Source organism: Oreochromis niloticus, linkage group LG3 (genome assembly GCF_001858045.2).
Source record: "Oreochromis niloticus isolate F11D_XX linkage group LG3, O_niloticus_UMD_NMBU, whole genome shotgun sequence".
In the NCBI taxonomy this organism is placed as follows: domain Eukaryota; kingdom Metazoa; phylum Chordata; class Actinopteri; order Cichliformes; family Cichlidae; genus Oreochromis; species Oreochromis niloticus.
This window is the reverse complement of record NC_031967.2, coordinates 6,178,539-6,190,386: the sequence shown is the minus strand read 5'-3', so window position 1 is coordinate 6,190,386 and position 11,848 is coordinate 6,178,539. Positions and strand designations below refer to the sequence as shown.

At 39.9% G+C, this 11,848-nt stretch overlaps 1 protein-coding gene across 4 annotated transcripts; it reads right to left on the bottom strand.

Annotated features, from left to right (window-relative positions):
• Positions 1 to 3,754: 3,754 nt before the first annotated feature.
• On the bottom strand, positions 3,755 to 10,239 carry LOC100701112 (RNA-binding protein 4B). Of its 4 annotated transcripts, XR_002057742.2 has the most exons (6): positions 10,084 to 10,239; positions 6,866 to 7,293; positions 6,124 to 6,778; positions 4,363 to 4,440; positions 3,946 to 4,042; positions 3,755 to 3,881 (listed from the first exon to the last, which is right to left on the bottom strand). XR_002057742.2 is itself a non-coding variant. In XM_019349993.2 (5 exons), the coding sequence occupies exons 2-4, from the start codon at positions 7,272 to 7,274 to the stop codon at positions 4,368 to 4,370; spliced, it is 1,137 nt and encodes a 378-aa protein (XP_019205538.1). In that variant the 5' UTR covers positions 7,275 to 7,293; positions 10,084 to 10,239; the 3' UTR covers positions 3,755 to 4,042; positions 4,363 to 4,367. The 4 variants fall into 4 exon arrangements, 3 of the variants coding, with proteins under 3 accessions (XP_019205538.1, XP_005455266.2, XP_003450421.2); XM_019349993.2 differs by having other exon boundaries at positions 3,755 to 4,042; XM_005455209.3 differs by having other exon boundaries at positions 3,755 to 4,440.
• Positions 10,240 to 11,848: the final 1,609 nt, after the last annotated feature.

The window sequence follows — 11,848 nt, the reverse complement described above, 5'->3', positions numbered from 1 at the left end:
GTTGTCTGCATGTTGTTGATTATTATTTTGTTTTTGTTTTTGTTTTTTTTGGTGGAACCTTTTACTCTAAGGCAATCATTAATCAAAGAATGAAAGAAGTGTGGCTTTGCATTGAAGACAGAAACAGGTTTTTCTAGAAATCATTGAGATGAAGCGGTAACCTTTCAAGCCTGTAGAAATATGAGATATCCATGCAACCATGACAGCTTAGGGGACAACACACTTTTGTAGTGTTGAGAAAAGCCATTCCTAGTCTGGAATGTGGCCACTGTCGCTGCCATGCAGGCAGTAGTTGTACGAGTTTCACATACTCTAAATGATATCTAGCAATGTATTTTTGTGCTCTGTGGAGGACGTAATTGTGTGAGAACACTACTTAAAACATCATTTATACAATCTATACAAGTCCTACTATACTGTATGGAGAAATCAGTTGAGCAGAGTGAATAGATTTCTTCAACTACCAAGACAGCTGGTCCTCTAATTATGTCAAACAAAAGATGCATCCAGGTTTTTGGAAACGTAAAGGTCAGAGCACACAAACCAGAGGGAGGTCTTCAACTATGAAGATAGCATTAGACATGAAAACATTGTACGTCTGATCTGTGTATGTGGATAACCTCAGATCTGAATTTACAGGTTTCTGGTTGTAGCTATGAGTCGAGGCTGATTCTTCAAGATTAGGCAGCCCATCAAAGTAACGATCTTGATATCTCTGAAAGAACGTCCTCTGGGAGGTGAGAACTCTCTCAAACAGAGTGCAACAATGATGTCATGGAAAGACGATTCCCTTCATTGGCTGGTGTGCTGTATGGCGACTAAGAAACCAAATCCCACAACTTCAAAGCCTTAGCTTCAATTATGGACTTTAGCTGTTGTTATTCTGCCCCTTTCAAGTTCCTCAAACCCTGGCCTGAACTTTCACCTTCCAGCTCCAGCTCCCCCTTCAACAGTTTGAGGAAAATGCTTCACTCAGCACTCTGTCATACCAGCTATGATCATTGAATTGCCATGAAAACAGGAAATATATAGTCATCTGACAATTTATTCGATACACTGGTGACATGACCTAACCAGCTTTCAGTATTCCAATATATTTCGTTGATCTGTTTTAATTCTCATGAAATAAACTAAAAATCAATCTTTGCCATGAGTCCACATAAAAATGAGACAAAATATAATTTTGTGATCAAATAAGACTTGATGTCCACTACAAAAGACTGAAGATAAAGAATAACAAATAAAGAAATAACAATTTAGAATCTAAATATTAAAATATTTTTTCTTCTTGGATGAGCCGCAGCCAGCGCTCACAATTTCCAAGGATTTATGTTTGATTTAGGGGAAAGTGACTTAGGGACTAGAGGAAATGATACTTCGCTCTTTAGCAGATCCAATGAACACATTTCCAGTTTCACTGGTTGTTGATTAGGCAACTATAGTATCCATCTATGCATTCTGCCCCTCACCCAATGTGGGAAGCATCTGTTTAAAACCTGGCTTCAACACTCCTCTGTTTTAACTGTATGGTTTCTCACAAATGAATAACATCATGTTAGTGAGTGCTGAATAAGCACAGCTGTGAAATCGTGCAAATAAAATCACACTGACTCATAGGTTTTTGGGGAGGGAGTATGTGATGACTGTATGTTGTAATGCTGCAGGCAGTTCCACACCCCTCCGGTGAAGAGAACACTTTGTAGCTCAAAAACTACACTTTTACACTCGGCCTGAAACCAAAGCAGCATCAGTCTAAGTCAGTTTATATGCTGAAGTCTCACTTTCATAGATGCTTTTTGCTCAAATCAATCTTTGAACAATCACAATTAACCACATGTAATTAATAATATGTGACATTTAAAGATCTCATAATATCACCCCAAAAGAGCACTTTGCTCTATCATACATAGCTGCGAAGGAAGTGCCTTATGGTTTCAGATCCCTCTTATGTGAAACAAACTCTCAGTTTAGATTCAGCAGAAGACACCCTCTCTACTTTTAAGATTAGGCTTAAAACTTTCCGTTTTTATAAAGTTTACAGTTAGGGTTGGATCAGGTGATCCTGATTCCTCCCTTAGTTACACTGCAACAGGCCCAGGATGCTAGGGGCTTACCATCAGTGTTTCTTGTTGACTCATCCTTTTTCGCTCATTGTGTTCTTACACAGTGAGTAGACAGAACAAAAGTGTCTTTTGTCCTGTCTTCCTCTCCTCATCCCCAGCCAGTCATCTCAGATGGCCACCCATCCCTGAGCCTGGTTCTGCGGGAGATTTCTTCCTGTTAAAAGGAAAGTTTTTCCTTCCCACCATCACTAAGTGGTTATCTACAGGGGGTTGTTTGATTGTTGGGGTTTTCTCCATATTATTGTAGACCTTAGAATATAAAGCTCCTTGAGGCAACCGCTGTTGTGATTTGGCACAAATATATAGTCATCTGACAATTTATTCGATACACCTTACTAGTGTGAGTTTGCCCTTCAGAACCATAATTCTTTATGGCATAGATTCAGACATTTGGTCCATGTTGACGTACTGTTAGCATCACACAGTTGCTGCAAATGTATGCTGTAAAACTCCGGTTCCACCACATTCCAGAGGTGTCCTTATAGACTGAGACTTGATGACTGACGACCACTGGAGCACAGCGAACTCACTGTCACGTTCAAGAAACCAGTTTGAGATAATCTGAGTTTTGAGACATGAAATGCTATCCTGCTACAAGCAGCCATCAGAAGATGGCTACTACCATAAATGGATGGTCAGCAACAATACTTGGGCAGCTGTGGCATATAAGCAATACTCACTTGCTACTCAAGGGCCCAAAGTGTGCCAAGAAAATATTCTCCACATGCTCACAGCATCAGAAGCAGCATGAACCTTTGACATGAGGCAGGGTGGATCCACACTTTCATGTTGTTTACACCGATATTTGGTTACAGCAGAAATTAAGAATTATCAGACTAGGCAACATTTTTCCAGTCTTTTATTGTCATACTTTGGTGAGCCTGTGCAAACTGCAGCCCGAGCTACCTGTTATGGTCTTCTGCTGCTGTGGCCCAACTGCTTTATGGTTCAACATGTTGAGAATTCAGAGATGCTCTTCTGCAAAGTTTAATTCTCTTCTGACACTGGACACCAACAAAAATATTTATTTATAATACAAAGAGAACTGGGTATTTTCTTTTTTTTTTTTTTTTTTTTTTTTTAAAAATGTCTTATACCCTAGAGATAGTTGCCTGGAAAAAGGTTTTGTTTTTTTCAATCCCAGTAGATCAGAACAACCCCTGCTAGCAGGCTGTCTTAACCAGTTCTACATGCGTAAATGCATTGAGTCGCTGCCATGTGATTGGCTGCTTAGAAGCAGTTGAATTTATGCACCTTAAAAAAAGATAATTAAAAACTTCACTATCATATAACCCTAACATACTGTATGATGTATGATGCTAACTTTTAAAAATAGAAATAAAGAAACCACAACATTTTCAAATGTAAATTGTTTATTTCATAATAGCTCAAATTCAAAAGGTAGAAAATGGGAGTTAAAAAAAAAAAAAAAAAAGACAAAAAAAGTAGGTCCTTGTAGTCAATTGCAACCTACAATACCTTTCAATTACATTTAAAATAGGGAAATAGGAAAACTAAGGTTTACCACTCATATGAAAAGTTCATACACAGTGTAAACATTCCAGTAACTGTCTAATGTTATTACAGTAAACAGTTTTAGGTACACCTCAACTTGCAACACTGAGACAGACATTTTTTTTTTTTTTACCCTCCAATCAAAGCAGAGATGTAGCGCATCTCAGCCCATCGCCCATGGTGTTCACTCCAACTCATCAACCAATCGTTCAAACTTTTCAGTGAGGGACAAAAATCCATACCCTGTAAGAGCAGACACTTTAAACAAGGTTCACAAATTGAACTCACCAAATAGGAGTTCCTTTACCTTAAACTGCTCGGCATTCTAACCAGGTCCTTCCCAACTTGTAATCCCCTTTGAATTCACTTCTAGACCCGGAGCAAGTGCCAGAGGAAAGACACGTCTGTGAACAAAGACACAGATTCAAAGACTCCATAACATGCCTTAAATCGACATGAACCAATTCTAACAAAGAGAAACAGTGTTGCTAAAGTGTTATAATTAAGTAAAATTTTATTTATATGGCACCTTTTAAGATTATTAAAGTGCTTTGCACCAAAATACCACAGCATTTTTCTTTTAAAAGTTAACAGTGTTAACATTATTTCAAGTGCCTGATTGTTTTTTTTTTTACTTTCAAAACTGCAATAGCAGAAAAATTATGAATCCAAGAAGACAAAGTGTTATCATTTATTGCAATACCACAGTTTAAGCAGCATGTACCTGTTTTAATCTGGGCGCTGGACATCTTCTAAGGACGACTTACCATGAGCTGGCATCTCCTGCACTGAATCTAACAACCTATAAAGAGCACACAGGCTAAGAATATCACACGCATTTCATGTGTTACATATATTAATTTAGAAATAGTAGAAAAATATGACTAAAATGTATGAAATGAAGGATGATACAAATAAATAAACTTTGGACAGAAGCATGGGGCCATCGAGGGAAAACCCAAGGTAGGCAATGGAAGATGACTGACGAAATGTGACTTCAAAACACGGAGAAGCCGGTGTACACAGCTTTAAAAATCTTTGTGTAGCCACAGAGTGGAGCGGAAGTTTAAGTTGCTTATTTTTTTGCGACTTTTGGGAGTGGACATTTGCGTACTTCATTAACTGCGCTGGATTTGAGCTTTAACGTTAAATCAACTTTTGGTTTCTTTTTGCAGTCTAACCTGGCAAGAGTTCAAGAAGGCAGTGGTAAGTCTCGGGTGTGTCGCAAAAAGGGGGGAGGGGGCGGGGGGTTAATAAGCATTATAGTTTTTCACACTCTACATGGAAAACCAGTCTGGCAGGTTTTCTAGCAGTGAGCTGAGGATTTAAAAAAAAAAAAAAAAAAGTAACACCTACCATGTGTCATGCTGATAATATCAGAACTGAAGAGTGAAACTGAAAGTGTTTCAAGAGTAAAGAAAGCCAAATCTTATCTGATGAATTGGTTTTCGTCCTAAGAGGCCAACGCAACGAGGAATAATTTCACAGTTAAAATGTTTTTTTTTTTGTTTTATTCATTTATTAAAAAGCCTTCAAAAAAAGCAATCTGTAAAGTAAATAAAATCATACATAATGGTGGCTAAGGAGTCTACTGTCGCATGAAAAGAACACAAAGTGTAAAAAGAACAAAACCACACTGAAACTTCATGCTAACATGTGTCGCAAATCTTAAAGATTGCTGTACAACCTCCCACAGCAGGTGTTGTATTAAAGCACTGGTATGCTGAAATTTCTTTAAAACTTGGATCAATAAGCATTTCGTAATCAACCAACAATCTTAAAATAAACAATTTTTGTTTACAAAGCCTACATGTATTTGTATCTAAATGAATCCCTTGTTCTAAAAAGAAGAAATAGGTCACAGTTTCCCAGATTACATTTTCCACTTAGAAAAATTGAAAAGCAGAGTGTCCAGTTTTGGTCACACTGGAATAGTCCAAGCACCTATTCTGCAAAACATTTTGAAAGCTTTTAACAGTAAAACAAAGAGAGGAGGAGAAAAAGGCATGACCAGCTCAGAAGAACTGCAGACAAAGAAATCGTATATTTTTAAATACGGGGCTGTCCGCAATACAGTATCTTCCAGTAAGTCTCAGCAAACGCAACGCAATCCGCCATAGACATGGGAGGGGGGAGGGGTGCGTATAGCGCCACGTGCATCAGCAGACGACGACGATCTTGTCATATTCTAAACCTGGAAAAAGAGCACACCACACATGTCAAGGAGCGCGTTTTACTTAGGATTCGCGCAACACTGATCTGAGAAGTTCAAGCAATAATATTTTAGGATTCTAGCAGCACCGTTTAAATTCCTTTATTATTAATCTGAAGGAAATTTTGAGTTTTGGCTGATGGTTTAAAGTGTGATTCTACCTCAATTAACGGATTCAGCTCTCATGTTTATTATAACTTTTGTTTCCGTGTCATTTCTGCTTGTTATCAATGTGATTAATGAGTTCATGAAGCATCCACTCTTTGTTCTCACCTTGTATTACACTCGAGGTGTCTAATAGCCTGCATAGCGAGGCGGCGGCGGTGGTGGTGGCGGCGGCAGTCTCTCCGAGTAGGCTTCCCGGGGACGGGGAGCTGTGTACATCGGCGTCCTTGACATTGGAGACAATGGAGACAATCGAGAACGCTCGTAGGAGTAACCATTACCAGCTGCAGGAGCAGGCGGAGGGGGGCTCTTCTGATAGGGCTTCGATCCCTCGCCATGTAACCTGCAGGAGCGGGCAGTGGACGCCGCTCATACGGATCAAGAGAGCCCATTCCGAGACGCTCCCTAACCAATGCAGAGGGAGGAGGGGGTGGAGGGGGGATGGCACTGGGACGCCTGTCATCGAAGTTCGGGGCGTAAGGACGGGCTCTGTATTTCTCATAGAAATCGACCACCCCATAAGATTCTCGATCGCCATAGCCACGATCAGGATACGCTGCTCGTCTCGGAGGAGGGGGAGGTGGCGGGGGCGGAGGAGGAGGAGGAGGGTAAGCGGACATGCGGCCTCTGTAGGGAGGCTCGGGTCTCTCCCCTGGAAAGCGAGGAGGAAAATAGCCTCCTCTCACAGGCGGAGGTGGATACTCCTCCTCCTCTGGTCCCCCTCTCGGTCTGCTTTTTGATATTTGAACGTGTATGCGTTTCCCTGCGAGAGAGAAAAACATTGTCCCTCAAATCTAAAAAGTAAGGAACCCCTGAAAAACCCCTTATAGACCCAAACATTTATGCTTACCTTGAAACTCTGTATTATCCAGGCCCTGCAAGGCATCCATGGCCTCGTCAGAATTAGACATATGCACAAAGGCAAAGTTTTTGACGATGGAGCACTCCGTGACTGTGCCATACTCCAAAAACAGGTCACGGAGCTCTTTGTCAAAGCCCTTCTCCACATTGGCCACGTGAAGCTTCACGGGGCCCTGGTCCGTGCTTCTGCTTGGCTCTACGTTGATGGGTCTGCCATTCAGCTTATGGAGATGGAGTTCACGGATTGCTTTGGTGGCAGATTTGCGGTCTTCCATGTGAACAAAAGCATAGTTTTTGTACTTGGCACATTCTGTTACTGTGCCGTACTGAGTAAACAGAGCTTCAATCTCATCCTTCTCAGTGTTCTGAGAGAGGTTACCGATAAAGATCTTTACCATTGTTGTTCCAGTGTAGCACCTACAAAAGGTAAACACAGGATGTGTCATCAGAATCCACAATAGAATAAAAGAAGCCTCTGTCCTGATCTCCAACAGAGTACCGTTTACTGAAGAGTTTGGGTGGGTGTTTTTGCTTTTTAGGAATCAGAAGTAACAAAACAAATGGATTGATGATTAATGTGACAGAACACCTTAAAGGATGTAAATACTAGTCTTGAGAAGCACGTCACTGTACGTCACTTTTCCAATGCAAATAAAGATGATGTGGCTCGTCTACAACAGGTAGCAAACTAACACGACACACCCATGTTCTGTAAGTGCTGCCACTCACAACAGCAGAGGGCAGAGACAAAAAGCAGCAGTAAGCTAGACAGCTTCCAACAGCCTTCTGTGTGTAAAGAAAATTCTGCTTCATCCAGTAAGTCATCAGACAGTGACCCTCAGTGACAATAAACCCTGTTTGTTTGCTTTGTTTTAAATCAACTTTCTTTCACTTCACCCTGATTCACTGCATACGCAACAAAACAAGGAACCACAACAAGTTATTCTGGTTTGACAAGATGAACAAGCAGAGCGCCTGCTCCAAAAAAAAAAAAAGACTAATATTTGGTGTTCCAGTATGAGGGATTAACTCATATGTATGTTTATGAAGACTTTCATAAATACACAAATAGAGAGAAAGAAATAGAATAACTCAAACACTGCCTTGTTGACTGCATTTTTTTACCCAGACTATGATTTTTTTCCCCCCCAATTTACACGAAGCAACTGTGTTTGCAAGGCAAACTATTATAGAAGAAAAGGGTGTCTGTCAGAAAATAGCCCCATGTCCGCGTGACGTCACATCAAGTGAAGATGAGTCGTGCAGGGACCCTGTTATCGACTCTTGCTGACTGCAGTCAAGTGAGCCCTCACATGGAAAGAGACAGTCAAGCAAGCTGCACCACCAGCCGTACCTATAATGTTGTTGCACTTTTCTTACAGATATTACGAACGGGTGCCGACTGGCTTAAATACACAAGTCAAATCAAGATTTTTGAATTATTTGCAATTTTCTCATTATAATGTACATTTCTATTCAACTTGATCTTATCACCAATTAAATAAAATTGCAAAACTGTATTTTTGATATTGTGTATTTTTTAGCATTTATTACAGGAAAACTATTACAGGTAATGCAAATATTTCACTGGATTCTTACTCTGGATCACCCTCACTCTTCCTCTTCCGCCTCACAGCTCTCTGAATTGTATGGTTTCAGAGAAATTTCTGTGCTGTACTTTGAATAATTTCATTTTTTAGCTGATATTACAGGGAAACCGTAAGAGGTGACACAAATATTTCACTGGATTCTAACCCTAGGTCACTCTGACTCTTCCTCCTCTGGCTCACAGCCTAATGAACTGTACGGTTTCACAGAAAACTAAACAAACAGATACCGTATTGATCCTGCTACATTTTGAAGAGTTAGTGTACACTTTTACAGAGAGAACAATAGGACTGATTTCCTGAAGTGTTCTTCATGGCTGAAATGTTGGATCAGTTAGAAGGAGCTCTGCTGCTTCACAAGGGTGAAATGGAGCAAGTGTGATGGATTGTCCATGATGGAGAGCAGTTTGTTTAGTGACCTATGTCATCCAGTCTAGTCTGTCATTCAGGTGAACCCCATAATACCTGTATCTGTCCAATGTTTTGACCTCCACAACCATGATGTTGATCGGCATAGTCCCAATTTTTTTCCTTCAGAAGTCAGCCAGCATCTCTTTTGTCTTACTGACATTCAGATGGAAGAGGTGATTTCATGCAGACCACTCAAAAAAGTTCCTCACCAGATTCCTGTGCTCCAATTTCTGCCCACCCTCAATACACCCAACCAATGCAGTGTTGTCAGTGTCAACCCTCTTCAGTTTGCTTACCAGTCTTGTGGGAGTGGAGCAACAGGTGCAACCGGTAGATAACTCTGACAACACTGCACTGTTACAGTTGTATTTTTTTGTTGTTGTTGTTATTTTCAATATGTAGTGTAAGAATTATACTTCAGCTAATATTTCAAAGCTAGAAGTGGAGTGAGTTGTAAAATAGTGAAAAATGAATTAGAAGACTCTTGTGTTTCTAAGCCTGTCGGCACCTGTACCGTAATATCCGTATGAAAAGTGCAACAACATCGTAGGTGCGGCTGACTGTCACTTCGCATGTGAGGCTCACTTGACCGCGGTCTCCCGCTGTCCTAAACAAGCGCACGAGTTCATACTGACTTTCGGTTCCTTGCCGGTCCCACCCTCCACATAGTTCGTTGCTGTACGTGTTTAAAAGCGAGGTGAGGCAGAATAAAGGCGTGGTTCATAGAGGTTTTACAAAAACGGAGCTTAGAGAAAGCTTTCCGAGTCCAAATAGTGAATGTACAACGTCATTATGAGGAAATAGAAAGCTTGTAATGGAGTCGAGTGAGGAGGGCCACCACAGCAAAGTGATGACTCAATTTATCGTCATCGCCCATATTTAGCTTTGATTGCATTCGTATTTAAAATTAGCCACCAGCGTTAGCCTAAAGCGGTCAAATTCGGGGGATTTCAGCAAAACCCAAGTTCAGTAAGTTTCGTGTTTGCACTTCCTGGCTGTAAAGCTGCTAGCCAGGTTGCTGTTAGCAAGCTAATATTCGTTACCGACACTCACGCGAACTGGCTAGCAAAGTAAAAAATAACTTTAACAACTTAAAATGCCTGACGTTGCAACTATGAGCCTGTAAAAGTAAAATGATGACACCTTAGGAAAAGCACAGGAGAACAACACCAAAAACCGCCATACTCACTGATTGGGAACGGTGCAACAGCGAGGTCGAAACTCCAAAGATCAGTAGTAGATATCTGCTGGCGGTAGAAGCGCACGTAAGAATCTGATTGGTGGGAAGGTGTGTCTCTCAATAGATCCGGACTGCCATTGGATGACGGGTTTAGTTTTATTCTGAAAGCGCTTCCGTTGCACTAGCGTGACGGGGTGAAGTGCGAACGAGTGTTTTGTAACTAGCGCCTCTAGCTTGTCAAAAACCGAAACCAAGTTTCTGTTTTCTATATCTAAATCGGACACTGAAAATATCCTAAAAATAAATACTTAAAACAAGACAGACTTAACCTCTCTTTGTATTGCTTACAGTAAAAGCAGTGAGTGAATAGTGACAACTTATAGAACTTATTTCTAAGTTAAAAGTTTAAGATGTGAAAGTAAAAATGTAAACTGCGCAGAAACGATGTCTCACAACACGACATAAGTGAGCAACAAAGGAGAACAACAAGTAAAATAAGGCGCTGTCCTTGTTTTTCATGTCTTCTCTAACACCGAAACTGTGTTTGTTTTACCTTCACAGTTCATGTGACTGCTGCTGGTCAAATTATGGAAATTGGAAATTCTTGCTGTCACTAACCTGCTTAGATAATAAGCACTGGGTCAGTCTGAAACCTGTGTTATAGTACTCAGTGGAACTTCCTTCAAATTTAAAGCTGAATATTTTTTTCTCCTTAGCTAAGTATCATTAACTGACATCAATATCTCTCATCAGCAGCATGTATTTGAAGGGCATGTTTATAACATCTTAAAAAATAATAACAACATTAAGATCATATCATCTTGTGAAATTGCGTGATTTAGCTTTTTTTTAATACAGTATATAAAATTATAGAATTATTCAAATTGTCAACTGTATACAGAAACCCATTACTAATGTTGCTAGTTCTTTTTATTTGAGGTTGCAGTGCATTATTAAATATAACTTCTGTAGCATCAACATTAGATTATTAGAATGACATATTCTTATGAATGAAACTAAGACTGTTTTTCATCATTGAACCACTGCTTTACTTTTGCTAAAATGCCCTTTAAAAACTTCAGACTTAAGACATTTCTTTAGCAAGCTATAAAGTCTGCAAATGTGACATAAAAGTAAACTTCCAGTAGAGGGAGACACAGACAGAAGAACACAAAGGAGTTGACTCATCATTACTTTGGGTAACTTATCAGGTGACACCCCAGTTTTGATAAAATCACTTCTTTATCTAACAAGGAAGAAACCTGCTGAGGGCAAGCTGTTGTTTTTAGCAGGCACTGTGATAAACTCCTGTGAATGTGTGTGTGTCCACATGCCATTTAAAAGTGTCTCGAGCCATAAAATCTTTTTATGTAAGATGTCATGCACAGTAGCACCAGTTGCCTTGAAGAAATAGGCTGATGGTAAATAAAAGGATGTTATACTGGCCATATATGTCAATATATTTTTCCCAGTGTGGGACAACTGCATGAATTTCTTTTTGTTTTAACTTTACTTATGTAGCCTACATTTTATCAACTACTCATACTAATGTTTGCAACTGTGTGTGGTGCATTTATATTTATTATTCTTTAACATCTACACACTATAATGTCCCCCAACAGCATGTTACAAAAGAGCCAATGTTCAGTCCCAAATCCTGGATTATACTAGACACTAACTTGGCGACACTCTGGGTATAATATACTAATATCCTTACCTGCTGAATAAAGTCTTGCATTTTCCACCCAAAAAATCCTCTTTGTGTGCATCATCA